Consider the following 27,794-nt stretch of genomic DNA (forward strand, 5'->3'; position numbering starts at 1 on the left):
ATTTGAATTGTCATGGTTTACAGCAGCCCTCGTTCTATTTCTATAGAAAATGGACTGAAGTGTGAACAGATGGACAGAAGGTGAGGCTGGTAAGTGCAGGCTCCTGCCAAAATATGAATGGGCCATGCTAGATTTATGATGTGAACATTGTGTGTGTTGGGCCATTAGAATATATATTAATGAAGTAATGCCTTTATTAAAGGTAAAGGGTAATGGCACCCCTGACCATTAGGTCCAGTCATGACCAACTCTGGGGTTGCGACACTCATCTCGCTTTATTGGCCGAGGGAGCCGGCATACAGCTTCCAGGTCATGTGGCCAGCAGGACTAAGCTGCTTCTGGGGAACCAGAGCAGCACACAGAAATGCCGTTTACCTTCCTGTTGGAGTGGTACCTATTTATCTACTTGCACTGGTGTGCTTTCGAATTGCTAGGTGAGCAGGAGCAGGGACCGAGCAACGGGAGCTCACCCTGTTGCCGGGATTCGAACCGCCGACCTTCTGATCGGCAAGTCCTAGGCTCTGTGGTTTAACCCACAGCACCACCCGCGTCCCTAATGCCTTTATTAGGCCCAAGCAATAGCTAAGCATACACATTCACAAATAGTTATTGAAGAAATACTATTCCAATGTTTGAAGAAAAAGAAGAGGATTTAAAGCAGCAGTTAATTTATCATAACCTTTTTGATTAATTTGAAAGGTGACCCCTGATTAATCAAGGAAGCAGGCTGTTATTTGTATAAAGCAAGTATTTTGACTGGCTCTCCCATATTGCACTCCAGAGCAGTGGGAAGGGAAGCAGCATTAAGTACTATCAACAGTTAGGTAGGGCAACTGCTAAGGGTAAGCAGGCAGGCAGGCAGGTACACACACAAAAAATCTGAACTTGCAAGGCTGGCTGCAGAAGGTCAGCTTTCTATTGCCATGCTGGGTCCCTCTTATTCTGTTAAGGTAATGCAGGGACACCACCCCACACACATTTACGTGTGGGTTACGTTATGGGTCACTGTGCACATTGGCCTGCCCAGCTCCATTCCTCCCCCCGCCCTTCTGGTGCCAAATGCAGCGCACACATACATGGGCACATGTGCATCAAATGCGGAGCTTGAGAGTTGCCTGTAAATAGGGTTACACAATGTAGGCAATTGTTAATTACTTGATCAATAAATAACATCATGAGGAAATAAAAAGATGTTCTGATTAACTAGGCAGTGGATAAAACTATTTTTAATACACATACTTACAAAAATGTGTAGGGATGTGTATGGAAGGTAGGAAAGGATATATCAGATATTATCCTCCCTTGCTCAAGTTTGTGAGTACAGCAGAGTGCATCCCTTTGCAGCAAGATAGGAAGCTGTTGATTCAGCTGGTTTCAGCCTTTTTTATGAAGCAACCAGGATGCCTTGGTGCAGCCAGGATTCTTCCTGGTATTCCCCCCCCCTTTTATCCCACTTAAAACAATAACAGTACAAAACAGTCTTCTTAGAATAAAACAGAGTTTACTCAAAGTTCACATTCAGTAGCAATCTGGTGGCAGGCTTAGGTTGCAGTTACAGGTACATATTGCAGTTTAGATTAAAGTGAAGTCTGAATGAGGATGAGGTAAGAGAGATCAGACTAGATTGCAGGAAGCAGAGGAAGAGGCAAGGGAGGGAGGGAGGGAGGGAGGGAGGGAGGGGGGAGCGACATCACTAGCCTTTTATGAGTGATGCCCATCTCTACCTGGCCGCATCCAGAGGGAAGTCCTCCCTGTTGACCCCACATTCCTCTGAACACCCATCTAGCAAACAGGAAACGTTGGACTTGGTTGCTCTTTCTGGATATCCCACAAAATGGTGGGCATTAGGTGCCATCTTCAAAGTGCCCACTGCCTCCCACAAGCCTGCAAAGACTGCTGTGACCTGCACATCCATTGCTTTGAAAGTGGATTTGTTAAGTTGATTTCCACCGGATACACATTTAATTGGTTAATTCATCTCTATAATAATTATGCTTTATTGACTATGATTTATTTACTCTTGTGATGACCCTGAGAAAAATGGCCTCGTTAAGCTTCTAAAACCAAAGGAAGTCTTCTCCCATCCTAAGTGTTTTTACTGATGGAATTTGCATATGAAAAATATGTAAATTTAATCAGGTTTTTTAAAGTCACTTCCCATATATATAACTATGCTGTTCGATTGAATAACCCATTCCTATGTTCACTCAGTAGCAAGCCTCCCCAAGCTCAGTGTTAACAGGCAGGTCTGCTCCGGATTCCAGGAATACACCGCCTTCCTTTAGGCGCCAGGCGAAAACGATCCTCTTCCCGCAACCTCTGGGCTGATTAACATCCTATATCATTTTAAATGAGTTTGTGGGAGGGGGAGTTTGTTCTTGCTCTTATTTTTTATTATGCATTATGCATTTTGTGTACTTTTACGCTGTGAGCTCTTCGGATGAAGGGCGGTATACAAATTTAATAAATAAAATAAAAGCAGTGGGACGTCCTTCTACGGATCGGGATGCACGTTTGGGTTTTAATCGGATTACAGACCCAGGATTAGTTTTTAGCTTGCTTTTAATGTTACTATGTCTGCTAAAGAGGGTGTGTGTGTGTGTGTGTGTGTGTGTGTGTGTGTGTGTAAGTTTGCCGAAGACAAATGCTTCGTTTGCAGACCCTATAATTATCTGTGAATCCCCCTCCCCTTTATTTTGTGTGTGGAACTGGAGAGATGAGCGTTGGAAATGCAAAAGGCAGCAGAGGAGGTGCGCGCGCGAAGTGTGTGTGCGAGAGAGCGAGAGAGCGAGAGAGCGAGAGATCCTCCTCCTACCTGCAGCTACAGATCGCAAGATACGTGGTGCTACCTGGAGAAGTCAGAACAAGTAGAAACGCATTGAACTTCCAGGCTGCGGAGAGGCAGTCGATCCCCAGCGACGCCTGCTCTCCTCTCCAGGAGACTCCCCTCGCGATCCTCGATGTGGTTGCTTTTTGCAATTAAAAAAAATGCAAAAGCCCTTCTCTCTCTCTTCCCCCTTTGTTGTTTTTTGGCCCCCATGGTTGCAGGGGGAGCCGATCGTTTGAAGGCTGCCTTGGTGCCCCCCTGCCGGGTCTTTGGAGGAATCCCCCAAAGGCTTCTTGCTGCTGGGATTTAATCGGCAAAGATCCCTTTTGCGACCGCTCCGCTCTCTCGGCCCCCTCCCCCCGCACAATTTTATATTATATGGCTCACTCCATGCCCTCCTAGATCATGCACAGAAACTTCCGAAAGTGGATTTTCTACGTGTTTCTCTGCTTCGGAGTCATCTATGTCAAACTAGGGTGAGTACGAGACCGGGTGGCGTCGGGGGCGGCGGCGGGGAGGGGGGTGTCGCGATCCGAGGAGAAGTTTCTGAAGTTGTGTGTCAACAATGCCACATATTGCATTTTGTTGGTTAAGTCATTGCCCTTCTTTGCAGCGCTTCTGGAAACGGGTTGTTGCAAACTCGCAGGCAGGTTTTCGGGCGCCAAATATGAGCTCTCTGGAAGGGTGGCGGGACCTGGATGTCTGCTGCCTGTCCCAGCCTGGCCTGAGCTCGCCTTTGGAGAGAGAAAGGGCTTGTGAATCCAAGCCGCGCGTCGGTCAGCTAAGAGAATTATCGATTTCTTCCTCCCTCCCACCAGTTTGGAGGCGCTGGTCATGTGAGCACAGCAATTTGCAAAACGTTGCTGCGTCGCGCACTGTCTGGTCTACGTGCCTGAGTCTGCAAAAAGGGACATTTTACATATTGTTGTTTCGTTTGTTAACTGGTGTAGGACAAAGAGGGATTGAATAACTGTGGTTTTGTTTTTGTTTTTGTTTTTTAAAAATAACCCAGCAACACATCCTTCAGGCTGCAATTCCAAGTACAGATTTACTTAGAGGTAAACGCCATTGCAATGAGAGGAACTTTATTCAGAGTGAGACCATAAAGAAGAAGCTTCCGTTTCCTTTGGAACTCGGCAAGACTTACTTCTGAGTAAAGGTGCACAGGATCGCTGCAGCCTCCTGAGCACGCTGACTGGGGAGGAAAGGCGGCAGCTGACCCCAGCGGGTCTCCCTTTCCACGAACGCAGAGCTAGGGTCCAGCTGCCGAGGCTGCAGGCTCGCAGGGGTTAACTCCTGACCCGAAGCTCGCCTTCCTCCTTCGGAAACGTGCTTGGGAACCGCAGCCTAAGGTCGGGAGCCAATTCCGGAGTCGCTCCCGCGGAATCCGGAGCGGGTCCATCCTGCCCCAGAGAAAGCGAGGGCGTAGGATCGCTGCTTCCCTGCGGACCCGACGATCAGCAAGACTCACCTCCCCGTGAGCAGGATCCGGCTGCGCCCAGCGCCAGATCCCTGAGCCCATTTCCTGGGAAGCAATGTAATCTCGGAAGCGGAGAGGTGGGTGTAGGGAAGCTTCTGAGGGTGCGATCCTGTCTCCCTACTCCCACAATTAAAATCCGTGGAAGGGGTGTGTGTGTTTGCACGGGGGGGTCAGCTCCCAGTTGCTAGCCGGGCCCCAGCGACCCTCCAAAGCATCCCTCGTCCCCAGGAGAGAGGGGTGCGGAGGCGGCCTCCCTCGAGCCACCGCGCCAGGGTCGCTCTCTCGCCCTCCCCGAGACGGGACCGAGGCACCTGCTGGGCGCCTGGAGGGGGGCAGCGGGCTGCAGGGCAGAGCAGGGGGGTGGCCGGGGGCGCGCGGGCAGAGGCAGGGGCTTTCCTTCCGCAGACCAGGCCGGCCGGTCTGCTCGCCCTCACTCCCTCCCTCCTGCGTGTCGCGCGAGGCGGCCAACCTGCCTGCCGCGAGTTGTATTTCCACATTCCTTTGCTCCAGCCGAGTTTCTACCTGTTGAACCGCACGTTAAAGATCCCTGCCTTTTATTCCACCCCCCCTCCTTTTGCATAGCTGCGGGATTATTCCCCCCCCCTTCTCTCTCTCTCTCTCTCTCTCTCTCTCTCTCTCTCTCTCTCTCTCTTTTACGGTCCAAAATGCACAGAGTGAGTGTGGCGCTGCAATCCTGACCCTTTGAAGCTTCACCTGCCGAGGGGCGGGGGGGGGGGGCGCTTGCTGCGCGAAGGCGCACTCGGGCTGGCAGGTGCTTTAGGGAAGCCCCAGGCAGCTTGGCACCAACCCTGCAAGGTAGACTGGCGCAATCAGGTGCGGGGCCGGGCGCGTGAGCCCAGGGACTAGTCCTGCTAGCCAGGGATAATGGGAGTTGTAGTCCAACTACAGCTGAAGGCCCGAGTTTGAGAGGTCCTGGACTAGCCGTTTAGCCAGAGCCGCTTCAAGGCGGAGTCGGGATTCGAACCCGGAACCCCCTTCCCGACTGACAACCATCAGACCCTGCCATCGTGTGAGCTCAGGGTGAAGTCTCGCTGTCGTAAGTCGGGCTCTCCCCCAAGCACTAGACCCTGCGATAGAGGCCACCAAGTACATATTTCTCTTGCAGGACCTCCTTGAGATGAGTAATGTTGCTTGGGGAGTCTGGGCTTGGAAGCTTGCAGCCCTGATCTTCTGCTCATTTATGTACAGGACCTGAACCCTGAGCACAGTTGCTGGAGTCGGGAAGGAGCCCTGCTTAACTCAGTGGCCTTTATTTCCGAGTAAATGTGGGTTTCAACTTGCCAGCGTACATAGGGCTGTAGCTATTTCTCGCCACGAGTAAGTTCAGTGAGGCTTACACCTAAGAATGTGTGTGTGCTGGACTGCAAAGAGGGACTGTGGCTTCTCTGAAAGTCTGTCACTTTCACACAGAGTTTTAGGAAGGGCTGAATCACAAAATGCCTCTGGTGATTTGATTTTGTGGAGGAATTCATGTTTAGACCATGGCCCTAGCAGAATGTGTGAACGCATCCTATGGAAACATCCCAGGCAGCTATAGGTTCCACCTATGATTTGGGAGCAGCCATTCCACATCTGCAGCACATCTGATGTTGCAGCCAACCAGTGCCCAAGATGCACACAGGAACCAGTTCTTTTCATACTGGACAAAGGTTCATCTCTTGCTGCCACCATGTCAAAGCGCACCTCATACAAGAGAGAATGAAGAAGATGGACTGAGCAGATGCTCCAGGCCCTCACACCAATTTAAGCCCAAGCCAAATAAGAACTTAAGGAGAGAGAGTCCAGGTGGACCAGACATCTAGCTCATCATCCTCTTCTCCCACAGTGGTTAACCAGATACCTCACCTCGGAGAGCTCACATGCAGGACACGAAGGCATCCGCCATCTGTCATTGAGGTTCCCAGCAAATGGTATCCAAAGGCCTTCGAGCCTGAAGGCTTCCTTTTCCCATCATGACTAGTAGCCATTATGTGCTTAGACTGCTTTAAGACCACCTAAGTCAGTGGCTGTCATTGCATTTTCTGGCTCTGGCAATGCATTCCATACCTGCATTAAATGCTGTCTATCCTGAATCTCCTGCTAATCAGTTTCATAGGATGACATAAGTTCTAGTATTTGGAAAGAGGAAAAACGTCCCACACATCCTCTGTCATATTTTGCTCTCAGCCACTGGTTTGTTTGTATTGAACGTAAGTTTCAACCAAAGGTCTCTGTGTCTTGTGGGGTTCCTGCCACATCATTGTTTTCCGCTCAGATAGCATTATGGGAGCAGTGGTATCTAGAGCCCACACAACAGCCGACCCTGCCGTAAACTCTATCACACTGTTTAGCAGAAGCAAGTCACAATTATTTCAAATGGATGTACATCCAAGCCTGCCCTGTGCTTACACTGGGAATGTTTCATACTTTGGAATAAATTCGACTGAGATAAATGGGATTAACTTCAGATGCATTAGACTATGTCACTGATGAAAAGCATTTTCCTGTGCATAAATGTGTTTCTCTTTAACTTTGTGTCTGTTCCTTGGTGCTGTAGGGACTAGTCCACACATTCACGAATATCCAGTGTTCTGCACTTCCTGATACTGCTCTTGTGTATTTGTTTTTTAAGGAGATATGAAGGTCCTATATGGCATTATACCTGTGATAGATCACTCACACCTGCAAGTGAAGCCCTCCCCCAATGATGCAGTCATTAAGTGATGAATATCTGTGAGCCAGCCCTGTTTCCAAATAAGATGCTGAGATGTTTAAGCACAGGGTTGCTTTTTTCCTCTGAGATTGTGTTATTGTTCTTTAGCAAAGTGCAGCATTTAAGTGGCGTGCCCAGAGCTGATGGTGGTTAGTTTGTGTATTGTATAATCAAAGAGATGAAAGCGACTTATGAACAGTTCAGGGCCAACTGCAAAAGTATGTTCTTGCAGTAACCAGATAAACTAACTCTTTCTTACTCATCTTCATCCTGCTGCATCAGATACATTTATGTTGAAGTAGCCTCTTTGCCTAGGCATGCTACCAGCATCTCAAGGGTTCCAGGACTCTCTTCTTTTTGTTTTAGGGGGCTAAGAGACAGTTCACACATGTCTGCACATCTCAGGACTGGCCAGCCTTTGATGAATTGCAGCTGAATGTGAATGGATTCCCTTTTTTGTTTTCTGAAAGTTTATATTTAGCATTTGCATGATAATTCTCAAAATGCCTTACCAAATCTATGTCAATTATATGGGATGTAACATCACAGAAAGCAGTCAAATACAACATTTCCTGTTTGCCCAGAGTGAACACACAGGGGGATGTTACTCCAGCCAGGAGGACTTCTTGTGACACCTGGTCTGGAGCATCCTCCCCCTGCATGTGACCAGGTAGATGGGCGTGACCCTGGGAGACCCCGTAAAAGGGCTGTTCATGCAGCCATCTTCCCTCTCCCTCTCTCTTGATGCTTCTCTTGATGCTTTTGCTGTCTGCTGGCTCTCAGCCAGCAGCACATGGGCTCAACCCCCATATGGGATAAACCCACACTCTCTTCTGTAACTACAAGCTAAAGCTTGCCTTCAGGATCATACTGTGAACTGAATGTAAGTAAACTTCTGGTTACTTTTATAAGAAGACTGTTGTGTCTTTATTCTTTTTAAGAGGGAACAAGGGGGATTTACCAGGAACAAATCCAATCTAGACAAGCCAGACTGGATTGCTTAACTCAAGAGATTCAAACGAATCTACCAACTAGCTTCCTGCAATACAGAGGGGAATGTGCTCTGCTACCAGCTCACTAGCGTGAATGAGGAAGGATAATATACAATCAATATATCCTCTCCTGGTATCAATATGATCAGTCATATTGCTGACACATTGGCACACAGTTGTAGTTTTCTATTTGGCTTCTAAGTTGATATGTGTGTCCAGAAATCTGGATTTTCCAAGAATTACAAAGCCAGACAGCAAGGTCTCCCCCCGCACACCTCTGTTTTCTTCCGTTTCAGGGAGTTCATCCCAACTATTTACTGTAGCTTCTGCCTGCAAGTAATTGCTCCTAATGAATCCAGATAGAGTTTCATGGGGTAGGATGAGTCTCTTGAACTCAGGGGATGTGGGTTCAAGCCTGACATTGGGCAAAAAATTCCTACATTGCAGGTGGACTATGTGACCCTCATGGTCCCTTCAAACTTTACAATTCTATGATTCTATGATTGCAGATGATGACTTACCCAACGTATATGTGTGCATGTGATACAACCATTTGACAAGGGTGCTCAAGCAGAGAAGAAATGCATTTACTACCTGTCTGCATCTTATCTGAACTACTGACTGGATGGCAAATTTTTCTCCAGCATTTAGAAGGAGGATACAGAGGACCAGCACACTGAACTGAACCTTAATGTGAATCACACAGACTTAGCACTCAAACATGTGAACTAATGGCACTGAAACATGTGCAAAACTCATTTTTCTCACTACAACTTGTTCCCATGTATCTGTAATTAGAGGAAGGAGGGGAGGAGAGTCTGGTGCTCAGAGAGTAGGAAGAATGTCATGAGCCCAGGCAGCTACCTGGTGGGATTTCCACCATTTAAGCAGAAAATTGAGCCATAGGCACAGTGGCGTAGCGTGGGTTGTCAGCACCTGGGGCAAGGCAAGTAATTTGCACCCCCTAACCCGTGGATTAGGGGACACGGGTGGCGCTGTGGGTAAAAGCCTCAACGCCTAGGACTTGCTGATCGAAAGGTCGGTGGTTCGAATCCCCGTGGCGGGGTGCGCTCCCGTCGCTCGGTCCCAGCGCCTGCCAACCTAGCAGTTCGAAAGCACCCCCGGGTGCAAGTAGATAAATAGGGACCGCTTACTAGCGGGAAGGTAAACAGCATTCCATGTGCTGCGCTGGCTCGCCAGATGCAGCTTGTCACGCTGGCCACGTGACCTGGAAGTGCCTGCGGACAGCGCTGGCCCCCGGCCTCTTAAGCGAGATGGGCGCGCAACCCCAGAGTCTGTCAAGACTGGCCCGTATGGGCAGGGGTACCTTTACCTTTACCTTTTTAACCCGTGGATTTGCGCCCCCTAACCCTAACCCCCAGATGTTGCGCCCGGTGCGGCCGGCCCCCCCTGCACCCCCCACGCTACGCCACTGCATAGGCAGTGCAGAGGTCACTGTAGATGAGGGAGATACATGGAAGAGGCATGCAAGGAGAATATGCTGCACTAAAGAAGAGCATAGATCAATAATAATGAAAAATATAGAGGGTCACACCACACCCAAACAGGTGACAATTGGAAAATTGGTCCAAACTAGCAAGCACAACACTTGATTGATTATTGGAAACTGAATGTGTGAACTGTATCCACTGATAAGCATGAAGTTTGAGGTGAATAAAAAGTTATCTCTGTGAAGTTTAATTCACGTATTCATCAGTCAGTCTTATAGTAACCTGAGCATGCATTTATTTGACTGCAACATCGTGGGGGCTTGCAAGTGTGAAAAAAGGCCCACATGGCTTCCAAGAAAATGGTTTTTCAAAAAGCCAATTCAGTACAGTGCTCTCTGCTACCTGCCATGGTCCCCATTTAAAGGAAAAACCAAGTGATGCACCTGAATCTGCCCTTGCCCTCTTTTAGCTAAATGGAGAACTGGCAACGATGCTGGCAGGTGATAAAAGCTTTCTCCCTGGATTTATATGTGCAGTGCAAATTGACACGTGCACAGCATTACCTGATGTGCATCACTTAAGGATCAAGCTTGTGTGAATCAGCCAAGAGCTGCAGTCATTCCCTAGGAAGTGTATTGTGCGACACGCACGCAGCCTGGCTTGGGATATTTGAAATCACACTGTGGGAAGCGGATTCCAGAGGGAGCAGGGAAGGCGACGGGGCACCTTCAGAAAGCAGGAGGCAGCCGCTGCAGAAACTATACTTTGCGAGTCAGAGAAAAATCTCTCTCTCCTAGCTTCGTTCCTTGCCCATGTTGTAATCCCTCGTTTTGGGTTGGGGAGCAAACGAGGAAAGCGGGGCACGCGGCAGTCTAGAGAAAGGAGAGCAGGCTGCTTTGTGCCGTCCTCCTTGCAAAGGACGCAGGTGAGACTGAGAGGGCGATTCAGAGCCCCAGACAGGTGAAGACTGATGAATGATGACCTCCTCTTTAGTCTGCAACTGCAAATGTACGGTAATAAAAAATAATAACCAGAAAAGAGAGAGAGCGAGAGAGCACTAGATCCTTCAGCAAGCCTAGGAGAGAGAGGAAGATCCTTCACTTTCCCTAAACAATAGCGGGTGTAATTGACTCGGGCTGCTTGGAGGCTAGACTGGGGGGAGAGGCAATTATTCCCTCTTTCATCGAGCCTTGGAAAGACCAATTCTCCCCACCCCCGTGAAATCATATCCTTTTGAATGCAGTGATACCTCTTCTTCTTTCTTTCTTTCCTTCTCTCTCTCTCTCTCTCTCTCTCTCTCTCCCCCTCCCTCCCTCCCTCCCTCTACCAGTTTTTCCCCCTGTACAAAAAAAGGAGAGGGAGGAATGATCATGCAGCAGCCTGGCTTTCAAATCTCTCTCTCTCTCTTCTCCATCCTCCTGTTTATTCCACACTCCACCCCCACCTCTATCTTTGATTTGCAGAATGAAGTGTGTGTTTTAGGTATGGGTGAGTTTTGTATTTGGCCATATTTTGGGTCCATATTTTTGGACTTAGTGAAGATGAAGATAGCGTTCAATCTCGACCTTCAGCTGTGGTGGAGATGGAGAACACCAGCAAATAACAAGGTTAGGGATGAATGAATTCAAGATCTCTCCTATTTTATAAAATATTTATAAAATAAGATCTTTATTTCATTAACTGATATTATATTATTATTATTATTATTATTATTATTATTATTATTATTATTATTATTATTTTACACATAGTGAACAATTCCATCAAGGTGCAAAATAGGCCCCCGCCATGAAGAAATTACAGTCTAAATGGTATTGGAAGAGATAAGGGAAAGGAGAAGTCAGAGCAGTGTGGGATGAGGACGGAGAAAAGTCGTTGCCCCTTCCCAAACTCAGTTTTATGGAAAAGGTAGCTTTTAAGGAGGGGTTCTTTGCTGGTCTTTAGCACCCCTAAAGTACTCCGCCACACTGCCTCCGTTTTCCTTACAGCAACTCTGAAAGGTTGGTCAATATTAGCTCCATATTGCGATGGTGGTTTCTATGAACCTTCCCGGCTCCAGCCCACGGTCGCGCAACCCGAGCCTCTCATCTTTTACTCAACAGTAAATCCTGGTGGATCTTGGGGCGGCGGGTCAGAGAGCCTTACTGTACTTCCCAGTGACTTCAGGCTCCGCATCCTTCCCTTGAACCCAGTCGTATTTCCCACAAATAAGAATACAAATCGCGCTATTAAACCCGCTCTATTAAACACTCCATTTCCTGGGTCAGCCTGTTGGCTTTGGAGGAGGAAAGTTAGATTCAGAACGATACAAAACCAGTTTCAGGCTCTGCGCTTCCGCTCTCCTTCCTCTGTCTCTCTTTGCCCACCGCCATTGAGATGCTCAGATTGTCATCTCCCTGGAAAGGGGGAGTTGTTGTTTTTGTTTGTTATTACGGTATGTATTTTCGATGTTTTTTATATTACAAACTTCCCTGTGATCTTCGAATGAATGGCGGTATAGAAATTTTAATAAAATAATACCAATACCAATGCCAATGCCAATAATAATATAGTGGGTTCAAGTCGGCTTGCAAGGCCATTCCCTCCAAAGCCCCCTAGGGGCCAGGGCAGGAGGGAGGCAAGGTTAAACCCTGCGCTGGCTGTGTGACCTGTTCTTAGGAGGGAACGGGGTGTGTAGCCGAACTGAGCAGGATTTACTCCCTGCTCATCATCTGATGAACAAGAGCTAAATGCAGCCCCAGGGGGAGTATAGATACCCCCCACCCTTTTTAGAAATAGAATAGAAATAATAATAATAGTAATAGTAATAATAATAATAATAATAATAGTAGTAGTAGTCAGTGGCGTAGCGTGGGCGGTGCAGGGGGGCCGGCCGCACCGGGCGCAACATCTGGGGGTTAGGGTTAGGGGGCGCAAATCCACGGGTTAGGGCGTGCAAATTGCTTGCCTTGCCCCGGGTGCTGACAACCCACGCTACGCCATTGGTAGTAGTAGTAATATAATAGAAATAATAGAAATAATAATAATAATAATAATAATAATAATAATAATAATAGTAATAGAATGGAAATAATAATAGTAATAGTAACAGTGATAATAAAAGGTTTCTGCTGCGGCTTCCCTTTCCATGAAAATACTCCTGCTAGGAGCTGAATGAAAGTGTTCATGGGCTTCAGACAGTAGTTAGCCAGGCGGTCTTCCTGGATGAGCGGCCCCTGCCCAAACTCCAGATTTGGCGAGGTGATGTCTCGAATGGAAGACCAGGATCTTCAGCGCAGGGACAGATCCGGAGTGTATAAGATACTGACAGGTAGCCGTGTGTGTGTATAAGAGAATATAGCGCTCTCTCTCTCTCTCTCTCTCTCTCGCTCTCTCTCTCTGAGAGAGAACTATATTCAGTCCTACACACGCGCGCGCGGTTTTCTGTCATATGAACTCTAGATATTTCACAGCGCTGTGTGTGTGTGTGTGTGTGTGTGTGTGAGAGAGAGAGAGAGAGAGAGAGAGAGAGAGAGGCAGTAAAAACTCTGATTTCCCATTGGCTGCTGCATCCCCAGGGTACTGTACTCCTTTTCGGTATCCCTGAATAGCACTGTGAACAACAATCCGGAGTGAAACACGTCACTATTCGGTTCTGAATGGGAAGGGAGCGATGGCGAAGTAGACTCTGGAGCGAGGGGCGAAGGACGGTGCAGCTGGCTGCCCCCTCTGCTCTTTACTCCAGACCGACTGACTCCAGAGACAATAGACGCGCGTCCTTCTGCCCTGGGAATAACTTACACAGGTTAAAATACTGCAGTCCTAGAGACAGGATGAACCAAATGAACTGGGCTGGGGGGGGGAGGGGGAGGCACCACTTTTGGTTATTCTCTCGCCCACCTGCTCCACGCCTGGCCCGCCTTGGTGGGAATTTGGGTAAATCACAAGGTGCATCATTTAAAGGGAGCAACGCCTTACAATCCACCAACGAAATTGTATCTCTTCTTTTCCGTCGCAGCTCTCAACAGATCTCAACAGTTTTCAACAGCGGCACTTCACCTTTCAGGCTGACACTGTCTATACAGGAGTATAGTCCCTACTCAGGGATTTCTCCCAGGCAAGTTAGTCTAGAATGACAGCCTTACGATACAGGCTTATAAATATTACTAGGCAGATCAATGCAGATTATTATTATTATTATTATTATTATTATTATTATTATTATTATTATTACTTTACACCCACCCACACCCACAGGAGCCACCTGAGGTTTTCTTTCTAAAATGGATTTCGTTGCGTTCCCTTGCACACATTCAGGGCTATGCCAAAATAGTAACAAAACGCAGAATGTAAGCTTGCTTTCGGAAGGTGACGCAAGAACATATTTTTGAACATTGCTCTGGGAATCTGTTGAGGGCCGAGGCTCGGTCTCCGGATACCCTTGTCCATCAAACAGGACAAAACTTCCAGCCGGCTTCGCCTGGCAGCGCAGCTCCAGATCTCGTTAGGATCCCATATGTACAAATCTGTTCGCTCGTCTTAAGGGTATCAGCTCATCGCACCAGCATGTCAGATACACGCTCCCTCTGCCACTGTCATTTCTGTGGAAACGAGACTTTCACTTTCTAGTAATAAGGGACTGCCACGAAATCGGTTTCTCTCATTGTCAAGTCTTTGAAGAGAATTCTGCCGCTAAAACAGGACACTTCAACTTACCGCATGTCTGCTGTCATAAAATCGAAGTGTTCCCGACATTTGTTTTTCTCTTTAAAGAAAGCAACAGATCAGTGATTTAGTGTGATTGTGTGCGCGTGCGGGAGGAGGAGAGTTTGTTCCTCTTCCTATATTCTTATTCAATTGAAAGTCCCATTAAAGTCAGTAGAATTTACCTCCGAGTAAGCCTAATCCTGCTGATTTGGCATGGAGTTCTCTTCCAAGCCAAAGTTCCATAGGATCGGGTTGCGCGTCACTTGGAGTGGGGGAAGAGGTCCTTAATTCTAGCTCCCCTACCATAAAACCTACTTACCTTAAGCCAGTCCCCACCACTCATCAAAAGCTACTGATATTTTTGACTTTTTTAAAACTGAAATTTCTAAAATTGTGCAACAATTGTATTTTGTGGAGAGCGGACCCCTGGAGGAAGATCCCTGGAGGAAGGGAGGACGGTAAGGATCGCGTGAATTCATTGTTCAGCTGGAGCTTTGACGCGTTTGCTCTGCAGCCAGTTTGGCCGAGGCCAATGCGACGTTTCTTAACAAGCATGTTTGGAATTACAGCTTCGTGGTCCGATCCTATGCCAGCAATGGGAAGTCAGTCCCGTTCCAGCTCCGCTTCAAGTAAGAGTGCACAGGACCTTGATGATGCAAGGGTCATTTAGGATGCATCTGAGTTCATTCAAAATACCTTGCAACTATTAAAAATAGTCTCCATGGGATTTAGAAGGGGCATGTAACTCCTTGGGCGGGGCTGCTGAGCTCCCTCTTCAGGTACCAAACTGCCTTCCCTGCCCGTTGGGAAGCGACGGCTGATGTCCCTTCCACCTTTCTCGATATTTGCAAATATGCACACACCCCCTTATCCCGTTTCTGGGTGGTGAGGGGAATCACTGACAGACGAGACGAAATTTAATCTTTCTGCTTGGAGAGAGAATAATAATTAACATTTCGCCCCCTGGGAGATTCACTTATGTCGGGAGAGGTTAGAATTAAAGAGTGTTCAGGTTTTACGCCCGCTTTGACGGCGGCCAGGTGTCCTGACCGAGTCCCGGATTCAAACGACCAGCTAAAAACCCTCCGGGAGGGTCGCACGGGGTGAGGGTCGCCAGAAGCCGTTGTCCACGGGGATATGTCACTCGCTCCATTTGTGGTGGTCGTGCATCGCGCCCCCCGCCCAGGAATCAAAATGGGGAGTTCAGAAATGGAGGAAAGGCAGTTCTGGGCATCAGCTTTCCTCTGGCCGTAGAGGGAGAGAGCCGGGTTTTGTCCAAGAGAGGAAGGCTGGCTGCAGTCCAAATACTTTCGCATCCACTCCTTTTACATCGCCCCTTTCCTGCAAGGAGCTCAGGGTGTCGGGTCTGGGTCTTCTTCTCTCTCTTATATCCTTACAATAGCCCTGTGAGGGAGCTGAGGCTGAGAGGCTGCGGTGACTGAGGCAGAGCTCAGCAGCTGGAGCAGGAGTCTCAGGCTCTTGGCTTCCAGCCCCGCGTTTCGTGACTGATTCTGGTCCACTTAGTCGACCAGACTCGATCCTCGTCCAGCACTAACGACTCCACCGCACTCACCTAGGAGAAAGCCCCGCGGAGCTGCATGAGGCTTATTCCGCAGTCAGAACGGAGAGGCTCGCCTTGTGAGCTGCGAATCAGGAGTCCCTGGAAGAGGGATTTCCCCCGGTGCCAGGAACCTGGTGCCACAACCTCAGCTCAGAAGGAGAGAATTCTGAGAGACCTGCTACCTCGCAGGGTTGTTGTAAGGGTTATAACAGGGGAATGTAAACGAAGCTCTCTGAACTCTGACCATTATATGGAGACGCAATACGCAAAACCCCCACGCTTTACTACGGAGGGAGTCGATCTCTGCAGCTGTCCTGTTCCCCAAAATTCTGTTTTTATCTAATCTTTCTGCTTGAGGGGCAGTTCACGCACCTCTTTATATAGTGCCATGTATAAAGAGGAAAGAGCTTTAAACGGTTTGTGGGGGAGTGGGGAATTACAGGAGGATCCTTGACAAATTTCATTTCAGTGTTATAGCGGGCACACCTCGTGAAACCACCGAGAGCAGGGATCTTCCCGAGTCTAGGATTGCAGAGACCGATGGTATTCAAAGGCACGAGGGACGAAGCTTCCTTCCTTCCGGAGCAGGGCTGTGGCTCTGCTTTCTTCTAGAAAAAGCAACCTTTTTCAGCAGGGGGCCGGTCCACTCTCCCTCAGACCATATGGGGGGCCGGACTATATTTTGAAGGAAAAAAACCACCATGAACGAATTCCTATGCCCCACAAATAACCCAGAGATGCATTTTATATAAAAGCACACATTCTACTCATGTAAAAACACGCTGGTTCCCGGACGGTCCCCAGGCCAGATTGAGAAGGCGTTTGGGCCGCATCCGCCCCGGGCCTTAGTTGCCTTCCCCTGTTCTGGAGCAGGGATGGGGACTTGCGGACCTTGCGGGTGTCGTTAGTATATAAATCCAGGGGCGTAGCCAAGATTTATGTTCGCAAGGGCAGGACACCCATCTAACAACAACCTCTACCTGGCTCCGTCTAGCAGATTCGGAATGAAATGTCACAGCAACAGTTGTTTTAAATTACTTTCTTTTGAAAAGTAATTTAGGTGCTCAGAAAAATGTCAAAATCTTTCTCCAATTTCTACTTTTAGTTCAGTATTTATTTATTTTTTTACTTGATGGGGGCCAGCTGCCCCTCTCCCCTTGGCCACGCCCCTTTATATATCCCATGAGTCCCAGCCAGTATGCCCATGGGCCAGGAATGATGATGATTATATTTATTCGTGTACCTCCTTTCCCCCTAAATAGCTAAAATAGAACCCGCTAAAAACATAGAAAAAAGGGCAATAATTAAAAAACAATTAATGATGGGAGCTGAGAGTTCAGCCAGGGCTTTCCCTCCCCTGTTCTAAAGTCTGCAGAGTAATGGAAGAGCAGGCCTGGTGGTGGATTACCAGCTCCCAGGGGCCGAAAGAGGCAGCCACATTTACAAGTACCGAGGAATCCCTCCTTTCTTGCTGCAAATTTTCACTGCTGTGAGCCGCTTTGGCAGCCAGTTTTGGCTGAAGGACCCCCAGCCAGTTACAGTGCATGGAAATGGTAATCTGACATGCCTCGATTTTAGTGGAGGCCAAAGATAACGAAGCACTTTGTCCCGGGCGCTTCTCAGGCGATTTGAAGCCACCCTTGCAGCGATGCCACTGTTACCCCTCCTCTTGGCGGAGGACCAAGAATGCGTGGTTAGCGAGATTTGAACCGGGCTCCCGCATTGTGCCATGGCGCAGCTCGGATGTCTCGCTCCCTCTCTGGCTACGCACAACACCTGCTGGCTCGGGAACCTCCCTGTCTGTTTAATGTTTCTGGCGGTGTTATGAAGCCAGGAGCTATCCTTTCTAAGCTAGTCACATCTGGCAGTACTGGCGACGACAACAATACTTTTATAAATTTATTTATATAGTGCTTCTGATGGCAGATTCCTTCCCCGAGGAGTCTCTAATTTAAACTTCCACGGGATATTTAAATATTCAAAAGAAGGAGGGAAGGGAAATAAAAGGGTCAGTGGAATTGCTTTCATTGCAGAGGAATTGTAAGCTCTGTGGGGCAGAGATTTCGTTCTCTTCCGCTCCTGATGAACGCTCATGGCTGATGCTGAAGAGCTGCCTTAAGGATAACGGCGAAGAGCGAAGAGCAAAAGGGAAGCCAGGGCGTCCCATCCCGGCGCTTGGGCGCTCGTTTTTCAAGCCAGCCAACTTGGAAAGCGCTGCTCCGCCACTGAAAGGGAGCTCTCCAGCTTGCCGGATCAGTGTCATGCCATTGTCATCGTTACAACACCGCCGCCGCCACCAACACACACACACACACACACACACACACACACACACACAGACACACACACAGGAGGCGGTTTGCCGGCACCGCTCGCCCAATGGCAGCTTGCAGTCTCTGGAGAGTTGGCGAGGAGAGAGGGAGAGAGGCGCAGTCTGCCCTCCAAATCCCTGGGAGCATCATCATTCCGCCGAGAGAAGCCACTTTCTAACAAGCTTCCAACCACTGCGAGATGACTGGCAGGGGAGCTGAGCCAGAGGCAGCAGCAGCAGCAGCAGCAGCAGCAGCAGGAGCTGGAGGAGCAGCGACCACCGCTCTGTAGAGAGACAGACAGACAGACAGACAGCACCACCACCACCACCCAGGAAATTAACCAGACGCAGCAAAACTGAGCCAACAAGCCCCTCTCTTGCTCCTTCTCCCCAGCCCAATCCGGATCCAAACTCAAGTTCCCCATCTGAGCCTCTCCCCCCAGACACCCTCCCACCCAAAGTGAGGGGGGACACACCAACCGGGGAGGGAGCAGTTAACCCTTTGTGGTCCCCCAAGGAAGACATCCATCCTAAGCCAAGGAACAGACCTTTCGAGAGTGCTCAGAACTGGATAACGACCATGATCCTTTTCTCACCGCGCAGCGTTTTACTCTCAGTCTATTACCCTCAGATTTTCCTCATCCTTACCAGTGGAAGTTACTTGTAAGTGATCAAGACTTCTTTTCTTTTAAACCCCTTACTTAGATGTTTGCTGGTTTCCTAAAGGGCGCCTTCTAGGAGCTGGGAAAGTGGGGGAAAGAGACGTGCGCCCCAAAGGTGGTTGCAAGGCAGGGTGGGGGGGGCAGGTATGGGGGCTGTCGGGAGCGGGGTGTGCATGTGAGAGAGAAAGTTTCTTCCGAAAACAAGTTACCTGCGGCAGGCTTGGCTCTCTGGAGTTCAGAGGCGCCCTCGGAGGAATCAGAGGCTTTTGGGGAAGGTTGTGGCTGAGGTGCTCCGGCGAGAGATGCTGCTGCGAACAGGTGCTCCGTGAGGAGGGATCGGGTGGCGGAGCCAGCGAGGGCAGAAGCACTGCTGAGAAACGGGGGGGGGGGGCTTCCTTTCGGGTAATTATGCCGGGGACTTGGGGCTCCTTGTCCTGAAGAAAGACTGCTAACAGGAGAAGCACCCAAAGGCATTAAGTGGGTACAGTGTCTCGGGCATAAATCCCATGGGATTGTGGTGGGGCTAACTTCGGATCAAGCGTGACTCGGGATGCGTGGCTGCAATTCCACTCTATTAAAGAAAAGGAAGTTTGGTTTTAGACGTCAAGGGGTTTGTGTTTGAATCAAAATAAGATTGTACCACCTCCCCCCAAAGTAAGATAAGTATTGATGTCCAGGTACTTATCAGAAGTTTTGGCGATGAGGAACTCGTAGTGTAATACTGTACTCCTAAATTACAGGCATATCCCCCTAAAAATAATAATTGTATTGCATCTATGACATGATCCGGCCGCAGAGAAACTTGTTAGAGTCCCATTGGTTTCAGCGAGAAGACAAGACCCTTCTGACTCTCCTCGCTCTCCTTGACAGAGATGGCACTTAAATTTGAACTCTGAACTCAAATGTATGCTTTCTGCCCCTCACTCTTGACTGGAGCGGCTCGCCCTCGTTCGCTTTTTCCCCGCGCTAGGGCTGCCCGGTTCGCTCCGTCTCTCCTCTCGATGCAGGCCAAGACGCGCAGGCCATTCCCACATCACCCGGATCTAGAAGGTTACCAAACGATTTTATCTGGGAAATGAGGATCTAGATGCAGGAAGGGATGGAGGTTAGGGGAGCCGAGGGGCAGCGGGACGGACCCCCACCTCCAAGCAAGCCCCTTTATTTTGATGCTGGAGATCGACTCCGAAGTCAGGCTTCCTGGAGGAGTGAGGACTAATTTATTCAAAGTGAGCGAAGCGAGGCTGATTTGAGGCAGGAAGCTCGGATTCAGGCCCAGCAACTGGATCTGGCATTGGGCTCCATCAGTGCAGTGCGGCGTTCAAGGGCGATGAGGATGGTTCAGGCTGTCGGCTAGAGAAGGCTTGGCCAGCTTCCAGCTTCCCTATGCGAAGTGCTCCCGCGCCCATAATATGCCAGCCATGCTGCCAACAGCCGTGTCAGGTAGGCTGCTTTTATTAGGAGAGGGGGCGATGGTGAAAGAATAACGGTGCCCTTCGCCTAAGTCTCGCTTGGGCAGAGATACAACGGGCTTATTGCTGAGTAAAGGGGCGCAGTTTTCGGCTCCCCTGGGAGTGCGCCCTGTTGGACCCCGGGGGGATTGGCGGCTGAGGGTCGCGCGGAGGGCTGCAGTGTACAGAGGCTCTTAGCTGAACCGGGGACTCCCCACTGCTGCATTCGGCCCATGAAACGTATTTATGGCTTAAGCATTTGCTTAACTTGCACCCCACCCCCCTAGAGCGCAAAAAGTTCAGCACGTCAAAACCTGTTCATTTCAGCTGGAGAACTGGGGCTCTTTCCTCCTCAGTCACTGCCATCGAAACCAATGGGGGCTTTCTGGTCGCAAAATCCTATGCATCCTTACCTGGGAGTAAGTCCCATTGACTCTACTTCTGTGTAAACACGCATAGACTCGAACTATATAGTGCGGAACTTCTGGGAGATGGTGGCCTTGTCTTGCTTTTCTCTCTGCGATGGGCGTGCGACCAGTGGCCTATTATTCATCTCCCCATCCATCTGCACCCCACCCCACCCCTGGCTGCTTCAGTGGGTCTGCAGCTTTCTACTTCTGTTGTGGGAAACGCGCCCTCGATCCCCACGCAAGTTAGAAATCTACCCTTTGAAAAACAAGGAAAGAGGAAAGGCAGAAAGGAAACGCGTCTATTTCTTCCTTCTTAATTCTTAATGAAATACATATGCCTTGGCCACCTATTTTCAGAGAAGTCTGATTTATGGAACCGCGTTGCGCTTGCATTGCTGTTCGCGGGGATTAAATGGAATCGCTCCGGCTGCCGACTCTGCGCAACGCGGGGCGCAGCGAAAGAGCCGGAGCGCGTTGCTTACCGCTTCCCTCTTTTGTAAAAGGGAGCCTTTATTTTATATATCTATATCTATATGTGGGCATGTGTGTGCAGGAGAAGAACCCCCTTTAATAGAAACCTAGCCGTATTTTCTTGAAAAACTTTAGGAAATGACTCTCCCCACCAAGTTTTTCTTTCTATAAATAGTTCCGAGTCTTGAAACAAAAGTTTTCTCAACCACACACCAGATGCTGGTGGTTTCCCTTGCAGTGTGACATAATTATAAGGTCCGAAGGCAAAAGCTATGGATGTATAATAATAATACGAAGGCAGCTCTGCTGATGGGGGAAATACAAGCGCAGGCTTTATTTAGAGCTCGCTTCGCGGAGACTGGCTACAGAGCGCAGATTTCTGGGGCAGTGAGAATTTGTGGTGGGAAAATTAATCCGGATCCCCTCCCCCGTCTCCCTTCAGCCCAGCGCGGCCCAGATGCTTCCCGCCCCGCACTTTCCCAACTCATCATTAGTCCTCCCCGCCCAACATGGGCTGGGGGAGTTGAGGGATCCAGCTGAGCCTCGGTCCCTTATTGGAATCAAGCAGGGCAGAAAGGGACAAGAGTTGAATTTAATGAAGAACTTGGATTCGACCAGATGACCACCTGGTCCATCGCTCTCTCCCAATATGATGGCAGTTCCTTGTGGCTTATTCAGAGATAGTCTGCATCAAGAGTTCCACTTAGATTCCAGGGCTATAGGCTGTCTATAGGTCTATCTTCCATGAAGTTGTCTAATGGTGGTGTTCATTGGTTTTTTAAATTATTGTTGTTGTTTATTACCACCCTTCACCCTAAGGTCTCAGGGCAGGGTACAAGATTTTAGAACACAGTATTTAAAACAAGTTACAAGCACAGAAGTAAGGTTAGTCCAAAATCCATCTGAGGTAGTGGCCATCACCACAACAGTGAAACAATGGCGACGTCTCTAATGTTGCTTGAGGCAAAGCCTAGAGGCAACAACCAAGAAAGCTGTCTGAGCGTTCACACCAGATGCACCTCTGTTGTTGGTGGAGTGGAAAGAAGGGGCTCTGCCAAATATCATAAAAACCCAGGCAGGCTTGTATGGGAGACGATGGTCTTTCAGATAACTTGGTGTCAAGTCATGTAGGGTTTTATATGTTACTGTGCTGCCCAGGACTTTGTAGAAACCCAAAATATTGTGATTTTTTAAAAACAGATGGTGTTGTTTGTGTATTTGTACCTGGCACAATCATATTTGGGCAGAAGTCACATCCAAGCCTGATGAAAACTGTTGTCTGCACCTCAGGAGCCCTTGTACTGAGTTTGACAACAATATCTCAAGAGGCGACTGAACCTATGCAAAAAAGGGGGGAGGGGCAAGGTAACATTTTGGTCCATGATCTTAATTCAAAATGGTGCCCAGCGCCCAAACATTTATGATTACTGCTGCCCCCACCTTGGGAACCCTGTGCCAAGTTGGTGATGATATCTTGAGAGGAAGCAGAAACTATAGAGCAGCGTTTCCCAACCGGGGGGCCATAAGGCCCCCTGGACGCCCCCAGGTGAAAATCACATAAATGGGGGGTCACAACACAGAGGGAAGTGAGAAGTGAGGGGGGATTTATTTTTAATCCCGATTGACTGGCTATCCGCTTGGCCAACCAAAAGTGGGTAAGGGGGTGACCCACCAGGGCCTAATGCTCCTTTGTGCCACATGCGTTTTCTTGGAGCAGTCCTCGTTTGTTTCTGGAGGGAGAATGATGATTCTATGTTTTTCTGCTTCAACAATATTTCATTATGTTCCTATCATTTTATATAATTGTATTTTGTAAAGACTATGAAAATTATATATAAAAGATGTTCTATTTACAAACAAAACATTTAAATAGCTACCTTTCCACCTGTAGGATGGGAGGGGGCATGGGCATAGTCAGGATTTTTGTTACGGGGGTCAGGCTTTTGTTGGGGGGGTTCAGAACCTCAGATTTGTATTGACTTGTATTGATTTTTACTTACTGGGAGGCATCTGAGCCCCTGCTCTCCTTGCTATGCCCATGCAGGGCACAGGAGGGAAACGTGGTCAAAAGGGGGTCACGGTTGGGAAACATTGCTATAGAAAACAGACAGACAGACAAAGGAACAAACCACTTACCAAAATGTATATTAATGGAACCAGAACTTTGACTTATGCCCAGAAACAGACCAGTAGCCAATGAAGCTATTCTAACACGGGAGTGACGTGCTCCCTATAATCAACCCTGCTCAATGGCATTCTGCAACAGTGAAAGGGCGGCCCAGCCCAGAGGCTGCTACAATGGTCCAAATGAAATGTAACTAAGTCATAGTGTCACCAATGCCACACCATTTCCAAGAATGAGCAAAGTTGACATACTGATCTTAGCAATGCAAAAGTGCTCTGAGTCCTGGCCACCACCAAACTTGGACATCCAGGTTCAGGGCTGAATTCAAGAAGACATCCCAGATGGAAACCTCATTCTTCAAGAGGAGTTCAGTCCCATCTAAGACATGTTGAATCCCTTCACCCAGGTTTGCTTTTCTGCTGGCCACGAGTATCATGGTATTTTTTGGGATTAAGTTTCAGTTCGTTCACCCACATCCAGTCCATTACTGACATCAGACACTGATTTCAGAACTTGAACAGCTTCCTTGGACTTAGAAGGAAGGAGAAATAGAATTGAGTGTCATCAATATAATGCTGGAACTAAACCTCCAAACTCTGGACAACCCTCTCCTAGCAGTTTTAACCAGATGCTAAAGAAAATGGTGGGGGGCAGGATCTTGGGCTGGTGGGGCCTCAACTTTTGGGGGGCTGTGAACACATGTAAAATTCTAGACTGTTGTGGGTGTCTGGTCACAAAATGTGTGCTGTAGAGCATGCGTGGTGGGGGAGGGGGTAGCAAAAGTTTTTTTTTAATGGGCCCTCTTATATTTACATGATTTTATATGGAATTTTCTCTAAGCCACCACAAAAGCACAGGTCACTCTGTCCCCATGGACTGACCTGTAGAAAATGTGGCAACTGTGAAATAGGCAGATTCCATGCTATAGGATCATTTGGAAAAGATTAAAAATAAAACGGCCGGTTTCATAATGCTGTTATACAAATCTGTGATATGACCACATTTGGAGTGTTCTGGTAGTCTCACCTCAAAAGGATATTTTAGAATTGGAAATGATTCAGACAAGGGCAACCCAAAATGATTCCGGGGACAGGGCAACTCTGCTATGAGGAAAGGTTGGGACTTTTTAGTTTAGGGAAAAGGCAAGTAAGAAGTGACAGGATAGAAGTTTATAAAATTATGCATGGCATGGAGAAAGTGGCTAGATAAAAGTTTCACTCATAGTACAAAAACTTGTGGTCATCTAATGAAGCTGAATGTTGGAAGATTCAGGATAGATAAAAGAAAGAAGTTCTTCACACAGCAGGCAGTTAAATTATGGAACTCATTCCCACAGGAGGCAGTGAGGTCACCAACACGGACAGCTCAAAAAGAGAATTAGACAAGTTCATGGAGTATAAGTCTATCAATGGCCACATTGCCTGGCAGATATGTTCGACCTCCAGAATCAGAGAGAGTATGCTTCTGAATACCAGTTGCTGGAAACCACAAGAGGGGAGAGTGCTGCTGTGCTCCATTCCTGCTTCTTGGCTTCCCGTGGACATCTGGTTGGCCACTGTGGAAACAGGATCCTGGACTAGATGGGCCCCTGGCCTGATCCAGGAGACTCTTCTTATGTTCTCAACCATCGATCCAACACTTGATGTCTATGGACTGGATTGTAAACATCACAGACTGGTGCTTACTAGAACTACCTTAGCACATGGACCTGAGGCATGGATGCTTGTGGGTATTTTGGTGTACACCTGTCTGATAGTGATTTTCTGGGAATTCTATGTAAAAACCATGTGGGTTCATGAGGATCTGTGTTTTTTATGCCACAGAGGCTCTGACAAATATACTGGGTAGATCATTTTTGCAGTGCAATCCACAGAAACTGTGGGCAACTTCAGTTTGATGGTGGCTTGGGTGGGGCATGCTTTCTAAAAACCATGTGGATCTGTGACTTGGATCCATGTTTCAGTGCCATGGTGCCCCAAAAGGTCTGCCTCCACACAAGCTTCCACTGCCCACAGACATCAGTGGAGATGGAAGGGCACCAAACAGCCAATGAGGACTGAGCTGTTTTGTGGGATGTGAGCTGTTTTGTTTGTCTGTTGAAGGGAAAAAGAGAACATGGGATAGCAGCGAATGGCAGCTGGGATGCAGAACTCTCCATACTGCAACATTTTGTGCGGTGCTTGCTATGTAAAATGGCTTCAATAAATTGCTGCTGCAGCTTATTACAAATATAATATGTAATACATTCTGGAAAGTACTTATTTCCATTTTGCAACTCCTAGGCCAAGATTTCCTGTACACTATTTCCATACCTAATGGAAAATAGCCTACTGCATTTGTGGTACGTATGTGTATGATGTGGACAAATGTACTTTGCCTGGTTTAGTAATGGCAACCTTTGAAGATTAAAACTTGGCAGAAGTCATCCAACTATTTCTTTTTGGGGGTCTCCATCTGAGAGAATTTTAGTGTTCTAAAGAGAAGTGTCCCCAGTTGTTATGTAGGAGTTAAGCCTCAATTTGTTGGTAATTTATTTCTAGGTGTTCTGTACTTTCTCATCTTTGCAAATAAACTGTTATTATTTATGAATAAAGAAGTTGTGTACAGTTTATCACATCTTATTACATCACAACAGTTTATTATATCCTGCCTTCTCATTGGTGTACTCGAGGCAGAGAAAAATATATATTGAATAAAGAAATTTTACAAAACCAACACAAAAGTATAATCAAAATAATAAATTTATAAAAGTATAATAAATGTTAATGTACAGTAATGACAAATTAATGTATATTAATGGAACTTATTTTATAATTATTACAACATTTACATTTTTGCTCTGTTGTTCAGTCTATGGGATAATAATAATAATAATAATAATAATAATAATAATAATAATAATAATTTACACCCCGCCCATCTGGCTGTGTTTCCCCAGCCACTCTCGGCGGCTGGATCCGACATTGACTGTTAAAATGCAAAATAGACAATGTATTTGTGTGATCTTAGAGAAAATTACAAAAGTGAAAAGACTAAAATATTTTCTAATGAAGACTAGATCTAACATGATAGCATGTATATTTACAAAACAAATGTGTGTGTGTGTGTGTGTGTGTGTGTATAAGCATCGTGCAGATTTTACTGAAGGATGAGAGGTGAGGTTATGAGGGAATTGTGTGCATTTGTATAAGGCCTTTGTTCTTTGTTCCTGGTTGGCAAAAGAGATCATTGGGTCCAGCCACAGATAACTTTGCACAGGAGCAAGTTGTGAAATGATTCTAGTGCACTATAATCTCAATATGGTTGCAAGCAGCAGCAGCAAAGCCTTCTTGCTTAGCTGTCTGTCTCAGCAACTTTCTCGTTTCCCTCTACCTTCCAAAAAGTATATGTGTGGTGTCTATTGAGGTGAATGCATTCGCTGCAAGCTCTTAAATTGTTATTATGGATTTGTTAACCACCATCTATGTACAGTACTGTACTTGGAATTTTACAGAGTTACAAAAACAACCAAACAAGATACAGTTCTCTGTCCTGGGGAGACTATAGTCTCAATTTTGACAGTGTGCAAAACCACAGACACGTGTTCAACCATAGTACAGGAAAAAGGGGGACAAGAGTAACATGTTTAATTTTAATTTAATTTAATTTAATTAATTCAATTTAATAGTGCCCCACCCTTCCATTGTAAAAAGTGCTCAGAGTGGCTCACAACATATTAAAAATAACCAAAAAGGGATCTGTGTGTTGTGATGTACATTGGTTGCTTGCTCTTTGATTTCACAGCATGCATAACAGTGACATTTAGCATGCTGAACTGATCAGATTGTCATATGCAGACATAGTAATAAGCACTTAAAAAACAAGTGAGCTTCAATAAACAATACAAGTGGAAAACAATTTAGTGCAGTAGTTGAGAGTCTTTTTAATATGCCTCTAGGCAGTGACATATAGTTAGTCTTCTGTTTTGGGTGAGGGTGAATCCTCCCAGTTATGGTGGCTAGAGAAAGCCTCAGGGGTTTTTGATAGGTGTCAACTGTTTGACACATCCAGCTTATGTAGTGGCAAAGACCTTTGTGATGAGTGTACAGTAGAGCATTCCAAATGGCAGTGTCAGCAGCAAGTGAGCCACTATCAATGGCTTGCTGTGTGAGCTACTTTCACATGTATCGATTGAATGCTGACTTTGTATGGGCCTGTTTTTGTTGATTCCACATCCTCTAGTCATGGAACTTACTAGCAATAGGAAAAAAGAAATGCACTGAGATTTCACAGGTCAAAAGAGAAAGAGGAAGACCGTGTCCTATACATGAACTTTTATATACTGCTTTAGAGTTCTGGTGGTTTGTGGTTTGTTTGTTTGTTTGTTTGTTTGTTTGTTTGTTTCTTTAAAAATGCATGGAAACCTTACCATGCGAGAGTGCTCTACAGCATGCAGGCAGCCCCTCTCAGATGCTGCCTAGGCCTGATGGAGGTCATGCTGCTTCCCTAGCTTTCCCAGAGGGAGAGGACAAGCCAATGGGCAGCAGTGGAACACTGAGGAGATCTTGCTCATGTGAAACCCCTTGAAACCTGCAGTGAATACTAGGAGGTGTGCATGCCTGGGGGTTTGGGGTACGGAGAGTGAACAGAGCCCATGCCTAGCCCTCAGTGCTGATGC

General features: G+C 47.4%; 1 protein-coding gene and 1 long non-coding RNA gene across 4 annotated transcripts in view; both read left to right on the top strand.

The window, feature by feature from the left end:
- The first annotated feature begins 1,766 nt into the window (after positions 1-1,766).
- Positions 1,767-27,794, top strand: part of WNT7B (Wnt family member 7B) — a 113,810-nt gene continuing 87,782 nt past the window's right edge. The window contains exon 1 of one of the 3 annotated variants that reach the window (XM_083738912.1): positions 1,767-3,303. In XM_083738912.1, coding sequence (XP_083595038.1) covers positions 3,233-3,303 — 71 coding nt within the window. In that variant the 5' untranslated portion in view covers positions 1,767-3,232. Of the gene's footprint in view, positions 3,304-18,160; positions 18,685-27,794 lie in introns of those variants that run through there. The other 2 variants (XM_083738913.1, XM_083738911.1) reach the window with 2 other exon arrangements.
- Positions 7,322-9,704, top strand: LOC310844681. Its single transcript, XR_014564246.1, has 2 exons — positions 7,322-8,918; positions 9,453-9,704. It is a non-coding gene; the product is annotated as an uncharacterized lncRNA (long non-coding RNA).

This window comes from Podarcis gaigeae (assembly GCF_964106915.1).
Source record: "Podarcis gaigeae genome assembly, chromosome: 5".
Lineage (NCBI taxonomy): Eukaryota > Metazoa > Chordata > Lepidosauria > Squamata > Lacertidae > Podarcis > Podarcis gaigeae.